Below are 22,625 nucleotides of genomic sequence, written 5' to 3'. Positions count from 1 at the left end.
ACGTAGCAAGCTCACGCAATGGAAGACGAAATGAACACTACAGTAGTCAGCAACGACGCCCCGGCTCCTCAGCCCCAATCAACAGTGCCAGGCGACATCCCTGCCCCCAGCGCTGCCATGGACGCCATTTCCAGTGCCCAGCTGAGGCTGCCGCCGTTTTGGCCGAAGAATCCCGCCGTGTGGTTCACGCAAGTAGAAGCCCTCTTCGATCTGCGGCGCATCACATCGCAACGTGTGATGTACCTGCATGTCATCTCAGCACTTTCCTCCGAGGTAGCTGATGAGTTCGACGACGTCATGAGAGCCCCACATCCGGCCGCGCCCTACGACCATTTCAAGGCCATAGTGCTCACACGCAAAACCGTGTCCGAGAGAGGCCGTTTGCAGCAACTCCTCAACGCGGAAGAACTCGGCGATCGCCGACCGTCGCAGCTATTACATCGGATGCGACAGCTACTCGGCGACCGTACCCAAGACTCCGAGAGTCCACTATTGCGCGAGCTGTTTCTGCAACGCTTGCCTCAGACACTTGTCGTGGTTTTGGCAGCTGCGGATGATATGCCTCTTGACAAACTGGCAGAACTCGCGGACCGCGTGAACGACTACTCCGGCGCAAGCTCCGCGGTGTCCTCGACCACTGTCTTCGAGGCCCGGCAATCTCGCCTCGAGGAGAAAATTGACAGGCTCATGGACACCATGGCAGCAATGCAGATGGACACGCCTCGTCGCTCTCCACTGGCTAGGGGTGGCTCACGTTCGCGTTCCCGCCCAAGACACACTTCTGACAACTTCTGCTGGTACCACACCAGGTTCGGTGCCAGCGCTGCAAAATGTCGACAGCCTTGTCGCTGGCAGGGAAACATGGAAGCGAGTCACTAATGGCGGCGCGTGACTCAACCGCTACGGGAAGCCGCCTATTCTACATCACAGACAGGATCGCAGGCCATCGCTTTCTTGTGGACACTGGTGCAGAGGTAAGCGTCATTCCTGCCTCTCTCCAGGACCGACACCGTTGTCCGAGGACTGCGCCTTTGCAAGCTGTAAATACATCCACAATCGCAACATATGGCCAACGCTCCCTCACCATTGACCTGGGCCTGCGTCGCATATTTCGGTGGATTTTCATCATCGCCGACGTGCGCTTCGCCATACTAGGTGCGGACTTTCTTACCCATTTCGGTTTGAACGTGAGTCTCCGCTCCCGTCAACTTGTGGACTGTACGACCAGCCTCTCCGTGCAAGGTATCCTCGCACCGCTGTCCGCCTCTACGCAACCAGCTCCGCATTCGCCATCATCAGAATTTGCCTCTATCCTCAGTGAATTTCCTGAACTTACCAAACCTACCAATTTGGAACTTCCAGTGCGGCACACTGTGACGCACCACATCGTCGCCACGGGTCCTCCAGCGTTCTGCAAGCCACGACGTCTTGCTGGAGACCGCCTCGCCAGAGCTCGCAGAGAATTTGATCACATGCTGCAGTTAGGCATAATCCGCCCATCGTCAAGCAGCTGGTCATCTGCGCTGCACATGGTGCCCAAGCGTGACCCCGGAGATTGGCACCCTTGTGGAGACTATCGTGCATTGAATGCCCGCACCGCTCCCGACCGGTACCCACTCCCGCACATTCACGACTTTGCTGCCACTCTTGCTGGAACAACCATATTTAGCAAGATTGACCTAGTCAAGGCATATCATCAAATTCCTGTGGAACCAGCGGACATACCGAAGACTGCCATCACAACGCCTTTTGGCCTATTCGAGTACGTCCGCATGCCTTTCGGGTTACGTAATGCAGGCCAAACTTTCCAACGCTTCATCAACGAAGTCATTCGTGGTCTGCACTTCGTCATCGCCTATCTTGATGATCTGCTGGTGGCAAGTTCTTCACCAGAGCAGCACGCTGACCATCTGCGGTTGCTGTTTTCGCGACTGCAGGAACATGGCTTAACTATCAACACAGCCAAATGTGTCTTTGGTGTTGACAACGTCGAATTTCTCGGACACCTTGTCACACCTGAAGGAATCAAGCCATTGGACAGGAAGGTTCAAGCTCTGCGGAATTTTCCACGTCCAACGTCGCTTCGCAAGCTCCGCGAATTTCTCGGGCTTCTGAACTTCCATCGTCGGTTCCTGCCGAATATAGCGCGCATCATTCTACCTCTGACCGACATGCTGAAGGCTCCAAAGGCACCATCTGCGATCTTGGAGTGGACATCCGAAGCACATGCCGCCTTCCAAGAAGCCAAGAATGCCCTGGCACAAGCCACCCTCCTAATGCATCCCCTAACTGACGCGCCCATGCGGCTCATCACCGACGCCTCCTCCAGTGCCGTTGGTGCAGTTTTACAATTCCAGCAAAATCTGTGGTGCCCACTCGGTTTCTTTTCGCAGAAGATGAAGCCGGCAGAGACTCGATGCAGCACTTTCGACCGCGAACTCCTTGCTGTCTACCTTGGCATACGCCACTTTCGCCACCTTCTCGAAGGTACCGTGTTCCACGTACTCACGGATCATAAGCCACTAACATTCGCTTTCCGTGGAAACCACAGCACACACACGTCCCGGCAAATTCGGCACCTGCATTTTATTTCCGAATTCACGACCGACCTGCGGTACATCGAGGGACCCGTGAATGCGGCTGCCGATGCCCTGTCACGTGTCGACGCGCTTTCCACTGCTGCTGTGGATTTCGACATCATCGCAGAGGCACAACACTCTGACAACGAGCTGCGTGACCTGTGTGCAGGGTCCACATCTCTCTCGTTTGCTGACGTGCCACTGCCGTTCTCCTCCGGTACGATCGTCTGCGACATGTCAACAGGCTGTGCCCGTCCATTTGTACCTTCCTCGCACCGTCGTCAAGTTTATGGCAAGCTACACGACTCGAGCCATCCTGGTGTTCGCGCCACTCAGCGCCTCATCACCTCCCGTTATGTGTGGCCCGGCATCAACGCAGATGTCCGCCGCTGGGCTCGAGAATGTCAACGCTGCCAACGTGCAAAAACGACCCGCCACACCAAGTCACCACTTCAACCCTTCCATCCGCCCGACTCTCGCTTTGACCACGTTCACATCGACATTGTCGGTCCGCTGCCTACATCGCGTGGTAAACGATACATCCTCACCTGCGTTGACCGCTACACGCGCTGGCCTGAAGCGTTTCCCGTACACGATATTACAGCGCCAACCGTGGCGTCCGTTTTCGTGGCCGGTTGGATATCTCGTTTCGGCTGCCCCAGCGTGGTAACAACCGACCGCGGACGAGTTTGAAAGTGAGCTCTTCGGAGCGTTAACAAGCATCCTCGGTATCCGCCACATCCACACAACTGCATACCATCCGTCAGCAAATGGAATGGTGGAAAGGCTTCACCGCCAGTTGAAAGCCGCCCTCATCGCCCGCGACGCTCGAACTTCATGGGTCGACGACCTGCCGCTAGTTCTACTAGGCATTCGGTCGGCCATAAAAGAGGACCTCGGGTGTACTGCTGCCGAAATGGTCTACGGGACGACACTACGTCTACCCGGCGAATTCTTCGCACCACCTGCAGTCCCCAACCTCTCGCCTCCTGCCTACGTTGAGCAACTTCGGTCGCTCTTTGAGCGCTTGCGACCTACATCGCCTCGACAGCCCTCCACTTACGACGTTTTCGTAAGCAAAGACCTAGCTGCCTCAACTCACGTTTTCGTGCGCCGCGAAGGCATCCGACCCGCCCTCACTGCACCGTACGACGGCCCGTTCGAAGTGCTGCAGCGCGGAGAAAAGACTTTTACTATTTCTGTGAACGGCCGTGAAAACGTGATTTCAATCGACCGTGTGAAGCCTGCGTACATGGCAAACTTGTGCGTTCCTCCTGCACTCCCCACTCATTCCCCGCCCGATTCTCCCCCATCCGTACCCTGCCCCGTGAGTAAACACGTGTCCTGGGCACCCGCGCGACAGCAGCGACCTTTGTATCTACGGGGGGGAGCCCTGTAGTGGATCCGATTCCGCCGCCGCCGCCGCCGCCGTGAGCGTCTGCACAACGAGCGGATGTTTATGTTCGCGGCGCCGGCCTCCTCGGCGTGGAAGTCGCGTACAATAAAGTTTCAGTTTCACCGCCGCTCGGCTGCTCGCCGGTCGCTCTCGAAGTTCGTTCTCTTCTCTCTGCGCGCGTCTGTCTATAGCGGACGCAGTTCGCGCCCCTATAAAACTGTTCTGCAACTTTCTAATTTGAATTTTTTCCTAGCTTCATTGCGTCGGAAGGTAGTTAATTAATCAATCTTTCTCATATCTACAGCGACTCAATAGCCGCTATCAGAGCATTCCAAAAGGGCACGGTCTGCGCACAGGCTCTCAGGATTGTTTCAAAGAAGGAGATTAAGAACCACTTCATATACTGGTTCCCGGCACACTTAGGACCAAAGATCGGCGACGTCCCCAACCTTAACGAGGCGGCACACGAGGCTGCGCGCGCGCTTACAGACCGCGCGGCTTCACCCAACCACTCGGAGAATAAGGACGCGCCCACTACATACAATGAAATCACTAAACACTACTACCTACAACGCAGACAGTATAGCACGCCACACCGCACGCTCACTCGAGCTCAAGGGGTTACACTCAGAATGCTACAGACACATACCCCACTCAAAACAGATTACACCATTACATGCCTGAGCTCTACGACAAGTCTCATTGCACCAATTGCAATACATCCCTTAACGTACATCATTTACTCTGGCCGTGCTCGCAAGCTCACGTAAACTACGACCAGGACAAGCGCGAGTTTGAAGAGGCAATCCGGAGTGAAGAACTCGCTCTCCAACTCTGGGCCGTCCAGCAGGTCCACGACGCCGCCAGGAAACTCAACCTCCCGGTTCCGTCGTGGGAGACGCCCACTCCATGAGAGCCCAAAGCTCTCGTGGCCTGCAGGACCTGAATAAAGTTGATTTCCTTCCTTCCTAATCAGGACTAATACAAAATATAGCGTGACACGCTACATACAAAAGTGAGCAACCGGTATTTGGGCTCGTCTTGGAGCGCATCAGCGTATTTTAAACTCTGGCTAAGGTTAACTGAAACGCCCTGTATGTACGTGCGTGCGTGTATATATATATATATATATATATATATATATATATATATATATATATATATATATATATATATATATATATATATAACGTATGTACATATATACGCACCTGTATATATGTATGTACGTACAGCCGCCCTGATTTTTAATAATATAGCGCGAGCGTCGACTGAACTGCTGGTGAGCGCCTTATAACGGCGATAAGCGTGCAACAAGGCGAGTGCAACAAGGCAACAAGGCTCGTGCGCGAACTCTCGCCTTGTTGCACGCTTATCGCCGTTATAAAGCGCTCACCAGCAGTTCAGTCGACGCTCGCGCTATATTATTAAAAATCAGGGCGGCTGTACATGTGTGTATGCATACATACTGAAACGTGAGCACGCAGGCGAGCTTGGCATGCGTGCTCGTGGTAGTTGCCAGCTGGTTGACCGTGGATGGCGAACCCGAACGCAGCTTCAACGGCCATCAATCTAACCCTTACGCGTCATTTCTTGCCCGATCACTGACGATTCACCTGTAGGAACATTCGCGGCAAGCTATCCGCGACGGTTTGGGAGCCTTTATCGCATCGGCCACACCATTGGCTGCAGTCTAGCCCGGTAGGCCTATTTGGAGCTGCTTCGTCGGGTGTCTGCGACCAAACCATCGGTTACCAAATCGGCGCAGGTCTATTCACAGTGGTCATGCGACCGTCAGAAAGCCGACAAAACGTCTCGCCAATAAAAGCGGGTGCGCGGGATGACACTCAGTCGAATGTTCCTGGTCATCCTTGCGAAATACCGTGTGTTGGCCCATCGCTCCTAACGCCATTCATGTGTAGGTGCACAATGGGCTTTTCGTAGCTTTGAGGGACCCATCACAAGGCTAGCTATGAATTTGCGTGACGGGTTTGGAAATAACTTTTGACAGTGCGCTGACCCCGCCGGCTGCAGACAGATTTAGACAGCCGATGGATGCGGCCGGAAAAAGCGGGGGGGGGGGTCGACGTCGCGCTAAACTGCCGTGGGTCTCCCGATTTGAGAACTCTACCGTCGGCGCCGACCAGGGTCGACATGTGCGGAGTGGTGCCGATCGAGTGACGTTATGCGCATCCCCCTTTTGTCTGTCGTGCAGATTGGCCTTATGGCGAGCTAAAGATAACGCACAAAAACCACCCGCCATAAAGATAAAAAAAAAAACCTATTTTCTGCACGAAAACTGGAAAGCAATATTTTCGAAGCAATAGAAGATTTCCATTGAGCACAGTATGGTCAACTGTGCCATTGTTATTTAGACGAACTTTGCCATTTGTTCAGCTTCAGAGGGAAAAACAGATTCCATCGATAAAAAGGATTTCCATACATTAGTATACGAAATTAGTATACGAACTGAGTCATCAGTACAGGCGCAATAATTTGGTGTTCCCTTTAAGAGTTGAGCAGAATATGCGTCTCAATTCATAGGTACACAAATTAGTGATAGCTGGCATTTAAGTAATGTGATTAGCCACCTGAGCATAGGCACCATGTATTGAAGGGGCAAAATTTGGAAGCACAAAAATTGGTGTTAGATTTTCTGATATTCGATTCGATATTTGGCTTTCTTTTCTTTGATTCGATTAGAAATGTATCATTCGGCACCATACTACGCATGGTCATGCTGCGCGCTAGCGTGATGCACTACGAAACAAGCAGGCTCGCGACCCAGCAGCTACTGCGAACCTTCAAGCAGTCTGCAGCTGGCCACCCGGCCCCTCTAGATGTGCGGGTCGCACTGCATTGTGCTGTTATAAAGACATAGGTCTCTTTATCTGAGTGGACCAGCTGGCTAGCTGCACGATGGCTCTCGCATAGGTAAGTTAGCACAGTGGCAGGAATGAGAAACGGTCTATTGTGCCCAGTGCAACGAGACGGCAAGTAGCTGGCAGAATGTTGAACTTGAGTACCTGCCATTTGGAGGTATGCCTGGTCATTACTCACTCATTCCTCCTCAACGCTCACGCAGGCCAGAACGACGGTGAACACGTCCGCAAGTGATGCTCTGCGAAAGAGCAAAGTGGATAACCATGTGTTCAACATCTCGTGCCGAAATGCTAAGGGAAAAAAAAGGGGGGGGGGGCGAAATGACCTAGGCCACAAGTTAGCGACTCCAACTCTCTAATATGCGATCACATGCTAGAATTTAAAAACATTGACGTTTCCACTGCAGCCACGCGAGCGTTCGTCACGGGCAATATTGCGCGCTCTTGTTTATCAAAGCAACGCTTTTATACCTCGTCTCCTCTATAAACTTGCCCCTGATCGCGTACACTCGGCACACCTCCGATTTTCTGTTACGCACCTCCAAAATGAACGAAGTCGGCGAATAATATATGATGTGCCAGGGTGGACATCGAGCCTTTCTTGTAGCGCAGCTTCCCAATGATCTTAACACTGTTAAGCCACGATCGCACTCATCCGTATCTCGTGCCTAAGTCGCTCTTTGAAACGTCTGATGTGTGCATCACGTGCCACTTTCTCGCAGTGTTCCGACGTGACTGCTAGCGATTCGCGTTAGTATGCAGCCTGCCCGGCCTTACGCCATCCCTCTCTCGCCCTCCTCGTCAGCTCTCACGTGCGTGCCACTGCTCCCTCCCCCTCCCCCCGATAAAGATTTTTGGGCTACGCCACTGCTAACAAAGTGTGTAGTTCGCTGCAGTATATCGCAGCAAAGCATTCCGGGAAAAGTACGTGGCAATTAGAAGATGACATCGTTCGAGGAAGAGTACCAGCCATGCGGTAAACTCATAGACACAATAAACTTACCATGGAGCTTCGCATGTGAGGCTTTAATTCCACCCTGGCCCGCCGCGATAACTTATTGGTTATGATGTGCTTAGAAGCACATCATAACCAATAAGTTATCGCGGCGGGCACGAGGTCACGGCTTCGATTCCTGGCCGTGGAGGCCGCATTTGAATGGGGATAAATGCAAAAAAGGACTCGTGTATGGGGCATTGGAGGAATGATCTCTGCGGTCGAAATTGATCCGTATTTCCGCCCTACGACGTGTCTTGATATATGATCAGATTGTGGCTCTGAGGCTTGAAACACCGAACTTAAATGTTTAATTTGAAATTTCATAGTGAGCCACACTTGTAGTTCCTTTATTAGCCGCTTCCTCAAGTAGGCCGCTTCCTCAGGTAGGGGCTGCGGTTCAACCAATCCCAGTGAGGCCCACCGGTGTACGCCCAAGTGTGAACTGTGTGGGGGAGAGCATATAACGGCTGCCAAGGAGTGTCAGCAGCGGTTCCGTACCCCATATGTGGTCCGGCGCCGTCGATTTGAGCGGGCTATGGCGGACATCAAGGCGGAGGATGAAGAGAAGGGAGGCTTCAGGTACGACGACAGCCAGTTCCCGACGTCGGGCAAGACGCTGGAGAGCGGGCAAGGACAAGATCGTGGGCGTCGACGTTCAAGATCAAGATCAAGGAGACCAGGTAGAGCATCTCGCAGCCGCTCCGGTGGCCGGTCTGGGAGCAGATCGGCGTCTAAGGTGCGCTTCGGACTGGACGGGCAGTTGGGAACTGATACTGCGCGTGGCCCCAATGGGACGTCGGGACAAGGTGTGCGCAAGAGTGGTGTGCTGCAGGGTCTACAAGGCAAGGGCACCGATGGAGCGGCAAGTGGTACTACCTGGACGGAGCGCACAAGTGCTCGAACGGAGATGCCTAGTTTGGTAAGGCCAGAGCAAAGCAAGAATGAGGCGAGATTCAAGAGGCTAGAAGAGGAAAACGCAGAGTTGAGAGAAATGGTGAGGCTGCTTAGGGCGGAAATCTCGGCCCTTAAGGGTTTGGCAGGACCTGCACCGGCAGAGAGGGCAATGCCTGAGCCCATAGAGAGCATGGATTTTGCTGATGTAGGTGAGGCTAGTGGGTCGCGCCCCTCAAAGAGGAAGGCGATGACTCATGAGGCGGAGCCCGCGTCGAGGAAGTTGAGATCTGAAGTGAAGGAGATGCTGTCGAGTGTTGTAGATAGTGTTAAGCAGGTCAATGATGGTCTGGCGCAGCTGAATACGCGTCTCACAGAGTCGCTCGGCTCGATTGATGGAAGGTTCAAGGAGCTGCAATGTAGAATAGAGGTGTTCGAAAACAAATCCAGTCTGAGTGCCCCTCCCCTTCTTAGGTCCGGATCTCAGTCGGCTGGTTCCTCGACAGGGAAGTCTCAGGTTCAGCAAGATGGCTCGCAGCAAATGCTTCAACATGGCGCGACAAAATGAGGCTTTTTGTGTGTGGCAATGGAACTGTAGGGGGTATGCTCGTAAACGGGCGCCTCTACAGCAGTATATTCGCGCGTGTAAGGGTAGGCCGCAGGCTATTCTACTGCAGGAGACAATGACGGAAGAAGTTTCTCTGACGGGCTATCGAACCGTCTTCGGCGGATCCAAAGCTCGGGGGACCTGCATTCTGTTGGATAGCAAATGGACACATGTGATCCATGACCTTAAGATACCTTTAAGTTCCCTGGAATATGTCATGATTGAGGTGATTCCTAACCGGGTGAACAAGAAAAGCGTGTTTATTCTGAACGTGTATAGTACCCCGAGGGACAGGGTGCAGAGATTCAAGTTGCTTCTGCAGAAGGCTTCTAAGCTTGCCAGGGACCATCCGCTGATCGTGGCTGGGGATTTTAATGCTCCGTATCACGTGTGGGGTTACAAGCATGACACAGTAAAAGGGAGAGACCTTTGGCAGAACGCTGCGGAGTTTGACCTTAGGCTGGTCACTGACCCTGCCTTTCCGACACGTATAGGGACGTCGACGTGTAGGGATACTACCCCAGACCTCTGCTTTGTAAAAAACGCAGCCAAGCCTAGTTGGTGCAATCTTGCCGAAGACCTAGGTAGTGATCATTATATTAACCAAGTCGTTTTTGAGGTTGAGGGTAGGCGCCCTAGGGCGTTAACGTTTATAGACTGGGATAAGTTTCGGATGATCCGGGAGGAGAGAGGAGAAAGGGGGAAGGTATTCGAAGGCCTGTACCGGCCGTCCCTGGAGGATTGGGTCACCCAGGTGAGGGAGGATGTAAAGAAGGCTACGAAGGAGATCACTACGGATTTGGAGGTGGATAGTATTGATAGCAGGCTGGCCCATCTGATTGAAGCCAAGCAGTCTATGCTGGCTAGGTGGAAGAAGCAGAGGCTTAATCGAAGGCTGCGCAAAAAGATTTCTGAGCTGAATAAGCTGATTGAGGAGCACTGTAAGCTTTTGTCTAGGCAACAGTGGGATGAGGTATGCAACTCGGTGGACGAGCAGGTGCGCAACGGGAGGTCGTGGGGCTTGCTTAAGCATTTGCTGAACGACTCCAATACGAGGGTTAGTCAGGGGCACGTCCTTGCTAGAGCTGTACACGAAGCAGTGGGGTCTGCCTCAGAGGAAGAGCTGGTTGAAAAGCTGGCCAACAAATACCTTCCTGTTGCGGACCCGGATGCTTTTCTAACGGAGCAGGCCTACACGGGAGAGGACAACTTTTCCCTAGATGAGGACTTTTCTGTGGAAGTGTACGCACGGTTTTGCATAACCTTAAGAGCAAGTCGGCTCCCGGAGCGGACGGGATATCGAACAAGCTTTTGAAAAATCTGGACGATAGGTCAATCAAGTACCTTACCGGGGAGGTTAACGCTATGTGGAGAGACGGGGTGGTTCCGGAGCAGTGGAAGACAGCTCTCACGGTGCTGATTCCCAAGGCTGGCAAAGTCCCGAGCATCGATAACTTAAGGCCTATTTCGCTCACTTCGTGTGTGGGCAAGGTAGCCGAGCATGCGGTGCTTAATCGGCTTACAAGGTACCTTGAGGAGAACCAGGTATACCCCCACACTATGATTGGTTTTAGGGCTGGGTTGTCGACTCAAGACGCAATGAAGCTCATCAAGCATCAGGTCATTGATGGAGATGGAAGGGGCGTTAAGGCCATCCTAGGGCTGGACCTGGAGAGGGCTTTTGACAACGTTCGCCACTCTTATATCCTTAAGTCCATTTCGGATCTTGGCCTCGGCGCGCGCTTTCATGACTATGTCAGGTCCTTCCTGTCAGGCAGGAAGGCTACCTTGAAGGTTGCGGAGCTGGAGTCAAAGATGTTCAATCTTGGAGACAGGGGCACTCCTCAAGGGGCCGTCATCTCGCCCACATTGTTCAATCTGGCCATGGTCGGATTGACCAAGAAGCTCTTGGAGATTGAGGGGATTAGGCACACCATGTATGCAGATGACGTGACCATATGGTGTCCCGGTGGTAGTGAGGGCTATGTCGAAAGTGTTCTGCAGGAGGCAGTAGATGTAATTGAGAATTATTTGGACCCGACGGGGTTAAGGTGCTCCCCCTCTAAGTCGGAGCTGTTGCTGTACAGTCCCACTAGAAGGGGACGCAAGCCAAGGGGATGGATCCCCGTGGACCAGCTGAGCATTCAGCTTCGTACAAGAAATGGCAATCTCATACCTAGGGTAGATAAGATTAGGGTTCTGGGGATGATTATTGAGTCAAACGGCGCCAACACGCTGACGATCCAGAAGATCATTGCCAAGACAGAAAATGCGGCACGCCTAGTGAAGAGGGTGGCCAACAGGCAGACGGGGCTCAAGGAGGACAGTCTCATTAGACTTATGCACGCATTTGTATTGTGTCACTTTACTTATGTGGCGGCCATGCACAAGTGGAAGCCATCGGAGAAGGAAAAGCTTGACACGCAGATTAGGAAGATCACGAAGAAAGTGTTGGGAGTGCCAATGTGCACCAGCACCGACCGACTTCTCCAGCTGGGAATTCATAATACCTTGGATGAGATAGCTGAGGCTCAGGAGAGGACGCAGATGGTGCGTCTCTCTACGACTAGCACGGGTCGGCAGATTCTGAGAGAGTTAGGGGTTCCTCAGGAGAAGATTTCGCAGCTTCATGTCGGTATTCCCGTGAAGGTCCGTAATCGATATCACGTCAAGCCTGTTCCCAGGAACATGCATCCGGAGCGAAATGTTGGTAGAAGAAAGGCAAGGGGAGCTTGCCTACTGAGACTCATTCGTGATGAGAATCAGAAGGTTGGCTTCGTCGATGCTTCTTTCAACGAGGAGAGAAAGGTGTTTACCATAGTTGTCGTGGACAATGAGGGCAGTCTCGTTAACGCTGCTACCGTTCGGACTGATAGGCCAGAGGTCGCGGAGCAAGCGGCTATTGCGCTCGCCTTGGTTGACAGGCGCAGGCCTTTTGTATATAGCGATTCAAAGTCGGCCGTTAGGGCCTTTGAGAAGGGCACGGTGGCTAAGGTTGCTTTTAAAATTATGCAGACATGTGAGATCTCTCAACACTACTTATGTTGGTTCCCTGCTCACCTTGGGATGATCGAGGGAGCCCCTCCGAATCTCAATGAGTCCGCTCATGAGGCAGCGCGAGATCTTACCCTCCGCTCTGCCCCGCGCAACGGCGTGGCGGTACTCCCCGAGAATAGAGACTCCCCTTCCACATACAATGAAATCACGAAGTATTACCTTCTTAATCGCAGGGTTTACAGTTTGCCGCATCGTAAACTAAACAGGGCTCAGGCACTCACATTACGCTTACTACAGACTGGTACTTATCCTTGCCCACGGAGACTGAACATGTTTTATCCAGAGACGTATACAGAGCCTTACTGCCAAGATTGTGGTGCTTTAGCCACGCTCGAACACATGCTCTGGTCTTGCGAAATAATTGAAGACTCGGCGATCAAGAATGCGTCCACGTGGGAGGCTGCACTTCGCAGCCCAGACCTGGATGAACAATTCTGGGCTGTCCAGCAGGCTCACGATGTGGCCGTGAGGCTTGGCCTTCCGTTCCCAACGTGGGAGCGGCCCGCTTAGTGATGAATTATCACTACTTGCAGGACCAAATAAAGTTTTCCTTCCTTCCTTCCTTCCTCAAGTAGGCCTCGATCCATCGTGTAAATGTAGTATTCTCTCTCGCTCTCTCCATTAGTTACAGAGTTCATTCGCACTTGCGTTACGTGTACAATCGCAGCCGCAAGTCTTATAGGATGTGTTAAAGCGGCGCTGTCGCGTAAAATAGGGTGCTTCAGTGTCCTCGACGTAAAACACTTCATCGTACAATAACTCTAGCGCAAAATGCTTGGCTGCGCCATCTGTTGGCCTTTTACGGGACCTGCTATGGAATTTTTCTTTTTTAATTTTATTCTTGTACTCCGCGCCTAGACACTGCGGAGAATAATAATAATAACGTCATCATGCCAGGTTCTTTTAATAGAGGCTAGATCAATGCACATCCTTCGGAAACCATAAATTGCAGAGATAGTTCGGTGCAGCTAGAAGCAGCCGGCATATTGGTGATGCTGTAGGCTTCTTATTAAGAAAGTGTGAAAGCTTGGACAGGTTGTCTTGGCGCAAATCAACTTCATGAGTTTAAGCACATGTGCCCAACTGTGCACTTCTGCCTTTATAACCGATACTCCTACATTACACAAGAAGCACCTCATGCCTACGGTACATCACACAAGGTGTTAGAAAACACTGTGTGCGCTCCCAATTAAATTTCTAAGCGCTGGTGGCATCAGGCTCAGTTTCCTGGCATCATCAGTAATAAAAATAGCTGCCTCGGGGAAAGCATTGAATATATTTTGAGTATTTTATAACATATAGATCAGCGTGGACATGTACGTTATAAGGAAAAGTACTGAAGTACTAGTATGAGGGTTTCGCTGCATGTATTTTGACTGTCTAATGTTAAGATCTAAAGAAAAACCGTGATTTTGTGACAAATATAGCTGAGATGAAATATGAGCTACGACACAGTACCCGTGGTGGAACTGGCCCATGGACTGCAGGGCTACATTGAACCACGAAATGCTGGTTTGATAAATACCAATAATTGGGAAGTGTTTAGCTCTTGAATTTCTCGTTTGTCGGCGCCGCTGTTCACTCTTTGGGGCCCTTTTTATCACGAGCGCTATGTTTCAGCTAATATTCAAAACAACTGTACGCTATTTTTTTTCTGGGGGATGGGGAGGGGGAACCTTCTCTAGCGTCTAACTACTGTTCCAAAGTTATCGGTCAGCTCAAGACGCGCCTGCATGTGTTTCTAATATCCAGTATGGTGTTACGGATTCAATATCGAAAGAGCTTTATCTTATCGAATTGAGCAAGAATACAACATTATTAGAGAATATAATTCGAAAACAAGTTCACTTATTAATGCAGTGTAGTAAAAACGAAGTACTACCTCCACAGTATAGCTATGGAGGGCGCAAATAATGAACAGGCTAAAAAAATATCGGTCTTGTAGATCTGCAGTAAACTGGATAGACCGTTCGCGCCTTGGCAACAGGATAACGTTGCTCATGGAGGCAGAAAGTCTAGTGGGCAGTTAAATTGGCCTGTTGGCTCTCGCCACTTAGAAATCCCGCAAAAGACGTGATGACGCCACGACGACACGTCACTGTACGCCAGCAAATAAAGACAACTTTTTTAAAGTGAAGCTTTCTATGCTTCTTCCTTCGAATTTTCCACTGGTGCTGTTACTGTCTTGCATGTCGTGTCGGGGTAAGATTCAGAGCATACACATACATGGAAGGAGCGTGGTAAAGAGGAAGGGTGGCGCAGGAAACTCGTTTGGACTTTTGCATCGCGTCACATGTGCATAGTGCCCTCTGGAGCTCCCTGGGCGGCGTAACATTAGCTACTTGACAGCTGTAATTATCAGTGACCCCTAGCACAAGTCATTGCAGATAAATATATAGAATAAACTTTATTTTCCACCGGATAAGGTGATCTACCCCCCCCCCCCCCCTCCCCCGACACGCAGGTCAGGGGGCGAGTGCCGCCGCCTCAGATGCAGGCTGGGAGGTCTTGGGTCGCAGCAGCTTCTTCAGCCAGTTGGACGAACCGGAGCTGGATCAAGAGTCCGAGCTGCGCAGCAGGGTCTCCCAGGTATCTCTACTACCTATTTTGTGCGTTCCCCCGGGAGAGTACGGACATTCCCATATTATGTGGTCGAGGGTCCCTCTCGGCCCACAAAGATTACACCTATCGCTCCTGGCCTCGGGGAACATGTGGTTCGCCATAATCAGGTCCGGATACGTGTAAGTTTGTAGTCGTCTCCACGTGGCTGCTTGTCTGTTGTTTAATTTTGGCTCTGGTGGGGATACCAGTCTACAAGCCAATCTATAATGCTGCGTGATCTCCCCATATTTTAGCATGCGCTCTCCGCTCCCTCGGTCATCTAGGGGCCCCGTAGTGGCTCAGCGGTAGAGATCTCGAGCCAGCTCGTGGGCCGCCTCGTTGCCAGGGACGGCTTCGTGCGCCGGAGTCCAAATTATTTGAATTTTTCGATCTAACTTTCTCTGGCCAAGGATTCTGGCCGCTAAGGGCGAGATCCTTCCCTTGCTAAAATTTCGTATGGCAGTTTTGCTGTCACTGATCACAAATTTCGCGTCCGTTCCAGCGCAAGCTAGTGCGATCGCAATTTCCTCGGCAACTTCTATGTTGCGCCCGCGCAGAGCGACAGCGGTCACGGGAATACCCCGGCCGCTGACGGCCGTTGCCACCGTAAAACTGCCGCTACCTCCCGCCGCGTCTACATAGGCCATCTCATGTTCCGAAATTTTACCGAATCTAATTTTAATGCTTCGGCTCGTTTATGCCTCCTGTCTTTGCTATGTTCCGGGTGCATGTTTTTTGGCAGGGGGGGGGGGGGGAATAAGATTTTTTCTCACTTCCCTATCTACTTCCACCTTTTGGGTGGGGCCTCTGTCGGATTTATTCCAACTTTGGCCAATATGGCTCTTCCTGTCCTCGTGGTGCTAAGTCTCTCAATTTGAGAGGTTCACACCGCTTCCACCAGTTATGCCCATGTGTTGTGCGCTCCTAGAGCCATCAGTCTCTCTGTGGATGTGCACATGGGCAGTCCCAACGCTTCTTTTACACATTTTCTCATTAGAGAATCAATCTTTTCTCTTTCCACCACTTTCAAATCGAGATATAGCGTTGCATAGCTCACCCGGCTGAATACGAACGCCTGTATTAGCCTGTTCGTTACCCCGTCGGGGCCCAGAGCCGACTTCGTTCTGAGTCTTACAATCTGTGCCCTGACTTCCGCTTCTGTGATGGGGGCGTCCAACGCCTCGTTAGGCGCTCGTTCGTGGGGGAAACATCGCGAAGTCATTGCAGAAAGTGCAGCGCTTACCCTTATCCTAACGTGCAAGTCCTGAAGAGAGGTATATAGAATGGTAGAGAGGGCGCAGGGAGAAGAGGTGGAGAATGGGTAGAACTGGGCTATTCGCGAAACGAGTGACTAACACCCGTGCAATTCTTTGCTCGCAGTTCTCATACAGTGGGGAAGGACGGGACAGGTAAAAGACGACGAGAGAAGATAACTAAACTTTACTACTATAGACACGGCAGCGGTTGCGGGCGAACTGAAGGCACGGTACTGTACGTTTCTGCTATTTCTAAAAATTAAACACCATGCAAATTCGTCAATTGGACAACTGACGCAGGGCATGCCGACGCAAAGCCGCAATTAATTACCGTAGGGTATCGCTGAGACTACTAAAGTGGTCGCACGTGAAATCAACACTTACGTGCCCGCCGCGGTAGCTTGACGGGTATGGCATTGCTCGAGGTCTCGGATTCGATCTCTGCCGGAGGAGCCAGATTTGAACGGGAGCGAAATGCAAAAATAATCGTGCACTTTGATTTCGGAGCCCGTTAAATAACACTGGGGTATCAAAGTTAATCTGGAGTGCGCCACTACGGCGTGCCTCATAATCCGTTAGCATTTTGGCACGTGTAGCACCACAATTCTGCCAACACATCTGCCTCGATGCGATATGCCATGTGAATTAGCAATGAGAATGCTAAACCCTCACACAGGTTACAAACGATTGCGCACAACAAGGTATCAAACAAACACGGCGCGCTATATGTTGTGTACTACACAGACAAAGAGCAGTAGTGCACGCAAGGTAACATATGCCGTCCATTAACTGCTCTCGTATTGCACTATGCGCTGAAGAAATCATACATTCGCAGTCATCATTACCGCTAAATAACGTCATTCAAAACAAACAACACAGATAGCTTGGCTTACATTGACTCGCACAGTGCGTGGGATCCGCATAATCTTTAGACTATGAATTTATATGCTTAAGAATGGCGCTCATTCATATAATATTTGCATTCGCAGTGAGCAAAGGCGGCTGTCGTGTCCACGGTAGAATTGATTTAAACGGTTTCAATCCCATGGCCATTATATTATTGCCAACTTCGACGGGATTGTACCCGTCAAAATAGGATACAAGCGAAAAGGAAATCAGGAGGAGGATGAATGGCAAGAAGGCAGAAGCTTGCACAAGACCCCAGGGAAATAAAATGACTTTTTGAGCAGCGTGGTCAGGGGGCCGCCGTGCTATGGTTTCAACGTCTATTAAAAATCCTTCAAAATATGAACAGAGGCCGACAAAAATGCGGGCATTTTGGGAAAGGTGAAACTGCTTGAAATCTCAGGGCAGCATTGGCCTAATTATTAAAGACGACCTAAAAGTAAGAAACCATAACGTTGACAGGGTAGCCAAATTTTGGCACAAATAAAGTGGCTGTTGAAGCAGTTCAGCTGAAACGCGATGGTGCAAAATAAGGCGAGAATGTCGGCAAGTGTTGAAGAGAGGTCAAGTAGTTCCTGTGGCCGACGCCAGCGCCCTGTGTCAGACGACTGCACGTATAAGCAAAATACCTGGACGTCAGTCGCTATAGTGTGATTCGGGTCTGAAATAATGGGTGTTGACTTCATCACATTAAATACAGTGCAGTCTACAGTGTCATTATTGGACGGCTGGTGCCGATTCTCGCGCTATGAGGAGGGGAACAAATTGTTTCACGTGCCAACTGTCACCTTCCTCGAACTGCCAACATTCTTTCCCTTGCGTAATTGCTTAGTTTTTGTTTGGTTAGGCTTCTAATCACGAGGTAGCTGGATCGAAGCCCAGCCACTGCAGCCGTATTTTGATGGGTGTGAAATGCGAAAACGCCCTTGTGCTTAGAGTTAGGCCCACGTTGAAGAACCCCAACTTGTTCAAATTATTTTGGTATCCCCCAATGCGGCGTGCCTCATAATGAGATCGTGGTTTTGGCACGTAAAACTCCATAATATGTCATAGAACGTCCGTTAAGGATGTCCTTGGCTGTCGCACAACTCTTGAACACAAGTAAGTGTCAGCAGTTGTGCGCGAGGTCTTTGAGTATGTGGGTAGCCTTTATGGCGTTCGATACTGGCTAGTCTACATTGCGGCTACATTATAAAGGCGGAACGGCAACATGGTAGACAATATGGAGAACAGACAAATCACACATATATTACTGCACAATCATTTTAAATAACAGTCTTCCTTCACGCGCGTGGATAAGATTGACAGGAGATTATTATAGGAACTAACTGCAAGTGCTGCATATGTCATACCCAAGGGTGCAGCTGGCCTGGTGGCCAGTAAATGCGACGTAATATTGCGAGCAGCTTCGGCCATTGCATGCTTGCAGACGACGACACAGAGACAGTTTGCTCAATTCTTGTGTCGTCACTTTTGCGCCAAGGTGCAAAACCAACATATCCATGTATATGTCTTAATACTTAAGCACATCTCGATTTGCAGCTGCTGCGGTAGCCCATGAGTGCGGATAGCAAAGTCGCTAGGGAAATTATTGGGGGCATCTTAACGAAATCGATAGGTCAAAATCAAAAGCCGTCCACGACGGTGTCTCTAGTAGACGCTGTGCGATGTTCGGATGTTAAGAATGTGTGCCGACTGAAGAAAGGCTGCCACGGAGGGCTTCTGACGACTTTCTAGCTTGAAAAAAAAAAGAAAAAAAGAACCACATCAAAAGCCCAGAACCAATCATCGCTTGTCGCGACTAAACGCTCTTAGCATGATAAGTCATTTGCAGACGACGAGCGGCTACGCTTCATCAAGAACACTGATAACGCTGGTGGAACAAGCATTGTGGCGAAGTTCAATGCGCAGGGATGGCTTTTAATTAGTTTATTTTTGCTTTGTTGACGTCATCAAGTGCCACCACAGGAAGTTTGAAAAGTTTAGGGTCAGTACGCCACCACGTGGTGGCACTTGTGCGTATTAAACCGTCGTGTCCAGAAAAGCTGGATACGGGTTTTCACCTGAAGCGTCATCCTGCGGAAATATGGTAGACACCTATTAAGGCAGAAACGAAGGTCCCGCGAAAATGCGTCATATCAGAAGTTCGCCTTACAGAGTCTATCCCCAAAACTCATTTATCTAAGTTCGACGGGCAGCTTGTGAAACTTCCTCACTAAGTAGGCGTGAACCATAATATATGCTGTATAGAAAACCAGGCGTTATAAATAAAAAGCAAAGGAAAGGAAGAAAAAGAAACGGCATGCAACAAAACACACCTATTGGATCTGTGTAATACGAAATATTGCTTTACGCACTTTCAGTAAATTAATATAAATTTTAGCCGCTACCATGTAAACCTTTGCGGTTTCACAACAGCTAACATCTCATCAATCTTCCTAAAAAAATTCCGGTGTTCAAGGACTCGAGGCCGTCACCTAGGCTGGCGTGCTTATGGCCCCATCCCGCCCAAATCGCCGGAAATTTCGAATAATGTTTTCACTCACTGACTCACTCTTCGTGTTACTGAAATGAAATGTGCCAAAGAATTATTGCCAGCTGCATCATGTGTGAATCACTTGCTGTTTCTTGAAGCGCTTGGGCAGACGCACCGCCTAAAACGCAGCGGCAAATGTTGTGCTTAACTTTTGGCTGACTACACTACAGGCACCTGCAGGACCTTTAGAAGTAGCTGTTTCTGTGGTGCAAACCCCACAAGTTTCCACGCAATCATCAACAATAGAATAGTTGTTTATGCCCCAAAGAAATTCCATTTGCTTTCGCACATGTAGCTAGCATAGCTGCCGTCTCCAAATCTCTCGATCCGGTCCTCTCGCTGAGCCGATCGATGTATCAGCACAGGCATATTTAGCGGTCTGCAGGGGTGTGGGGGTCACTTGCCCCCCCCCCCCCCCTTCTATTGTCAGAAGAAGAGGGGCAAAGTGCGTCATTTGCCCCCGTTCCTCAACTTTTGAAAGTGGGCACTTTTGACTGCACATTAGAAAATCCAACAAAACAACAGCTGAGGCCAAGTTTTCTTTGTGAATGCATTAGCCCCGTAAGTAATGCTTTTCTTTTTTGCGCATCCTCTGTTTGGACAGCGAGGATTGTCTTTCGTGCCTCGCGGCGAAGAGCTGCAGCAGACAATGAACGGGGGAAGCCATACACAGTGACATTGTATGGAGAAGGCTGGCGCTGGGCAGCTGCCGCCGTGAAAAATTTCACGTTGCGCTTCTTCCATCATGCCCAGTTTTTTGGGACAGTCTAACCATATCTGATAACCTAAAGTTAGCTTGCTTTGTTTACCCTAAGGGCGCGGGATTGTAATGTATTGTAACAATCCGCGCCCAACGATGTTTCATGTCTTATGACATGACATTTTTGGATTATCAAATACCGGAACTATTGAATCTAAATATATGTAAAGAGGCTGTAGAGTTTCACTGTGTAGTCACTAGTTACCCTAGATATGTTGGCGAAAATTACCTTTTGGTATATCGGCAGCTGGGCGAGTTGGTGATCGATAACTTTGGCAGCAGTTGTCCTGTGCGGTATCGGTGCACTTTTGTGTTGTGTTTTTGTTTTGTGGATCATGCGTTAAAAATGAAGCACTGTCGAACGTGGAGAGCCATTAAAATACTATTACAACACAGCCTCAAATTTCTTATCGGCATCTGTCACTTCTGACGTTGTCTGACGTTGTCTGTTAATTTTATTTTTAGAGTGTTTCAACATCGGAGTTACACTAGCTCAATCTCCTTGACAGAAGCAAAAAAAAAAAAACGTAGAGATTTCATGCGTTCAAGAAATAGGAGTAACTTTTTGGCTGAACATATTGAAAGTTTGAACTGTCTAGGTTCCTTATCTCCATTGAAAGTATTGATTAAATACATGCTTTCTCCCAACCTTTATGCGTTAAACAAGGTATTTAGTTGCTTTTCCTTGTTTCCTCAGTAAACTATGTGATTCACGGTATTTATAGTTTAAGTAGAAATCGTATTCTGCTTCACGAACGATAAATGTTTACTCTGTATGGGTTCATTGCAGCCTTTGTAGAAAGTTACTAATTATAGCGTCCCAAGTTGTTATACTGTCGTTACTACAAGTTTTTCCCAGGCTCCTAAAACAACGCACGATGTACCAACTTCAAATCCGGTGAAAATTGGGTGAATTGTTAGTGTAATGCACTGCGAAACTTTCACATACTTGTTTTAAATGTAGCATTGCAAATGATTACTGAACCATCGTTTTTGCCCTACTTTTGTTCGCCATACGAAGCTAGGATTTTCTTTCTCCAGTGTCTTTGGCGAACTAAACAAGGCACCTTGTTCATATATGGGTACAGTTAGAGGCAGGGTACGTGTAATGTCTAGGCAACGTTCCAAAAATATGGGTTAAATGCGCCTTTCTACGACATGTTGCGTATGCATGTGGTCCGGAGCGTTACAAGTGTCCGTAAACTTATAGCGCTGCCCTGGCATAATGACAATTGCAACCGAGGTCAAATTTTGCTAACATATGGGGAACGCTACCCCAAGTTTGCGTGTGGAGTTAAGTGCGTGTTGATGAAATATAGGTTTCGCAAAAAAGAAATAAGAGACTAAGAACATCCTAAGCAGGCATTCGAAAGCGTCAAGCTGCCGTAATGAGCTACGTTTTCCTATTCCGAAGAGTACTCTGCATTTCACAAACTTTATATTTAGAAGGAATGGGCGCAGCATAAATGGAATGTGTGGCGAAGTAACGTTTCTGGCTTACTTAGGAGCGTTAAGAATAATTATTGAACCCTCGTTTATTGGTTCGTTTTTTATGCGTGTTACGTGTGTTGTGTTCACCTGGTGTCCTCTGTGAACAAAACGAGTCGGCTTCTGGATGTTTGATGACAGTAAGAACGAGGTAATGGGTGGTCTGTAAGTAAAGTTCAAGGTAGGTGGGTAATTGAGGCTGTGGTATTAAATTACCAATGTAAGTGCTCCAGCGTTATGGCTGTGTCTAACGAATGGGGCACAACCTAATTCGTTGCCCGGGCATAACTACAGATGCCACCCAGACCAAATTTAGGACGAATGGGTAGAACTATATGAATATCTCCGTGCGAAGTTAAATGAGTTGGAACAAACACAGTTTTTGTAAACAAATGTCTTAATATTAAGGTGTGATATTACCACCACCAGCTGTGCTTTTCATTCTCCCGACATAGCTATACGTTGCAACAAGTTTATATTTCGTGGAAATGGGAGGGGTGCCCATGGTATATGCTATGACTGAAAATACATCTGCGTTCCTGGTCCGTTGCAAATGATTACTTAACTGTCGGTTTCTATGTCCTCTGTGAACTAAACAGGGCACTTTCGTTATGGTTGGTGAAAATAAGGGCGGCGTTAAGGGTAATGTGTAGGCTAAGTGCAAAGTGA

The 22,625-nt window shown here is 49.7% G+C and overlaps 1 protein-coding gene across 1 annotated transcript; it reads left to right on the top strand.

Annotated features, from left to right (window-relative positions):
• The first annotated feature begins 18 nt into the window (after nucleotides 1-18).
• On the top strand, nucleotides 19-879 carry LOC135902143 (uncharacterized). The gene has a single exon (XM_065432072.1). The coding sequence runs from the start codon at nucleotides 19-21 to the stop codon at nucleotides 877-879; it is 861 nt and encodes a 286-aa protein (XP_065288144.1).
• The last annotated feature ends 21,746 nt before the right edge of the window (nucleotides 880-22,625 follow it).

Source organism: Dermacentor albipictus, chromosome 5 (genome assembly GCF_038994185.2).
Source record: "Dermacentor albipictus isolate Rhodes 1998 colony chromosome 5, USDA_Dalb.pri_finalv2, whole genome shotgun sequence".
Lineage (NCBI taxonomy): Eukaryota > Metazoa > Arthropoda > Arachnida > Ixodida > Ixodidae > Dermacentor > Dermacentor albipictus.
Note: the sequence above shows the minus strand (reverse complement) of the source record. Positions and strands in the feature narration are given on the sequence as shown.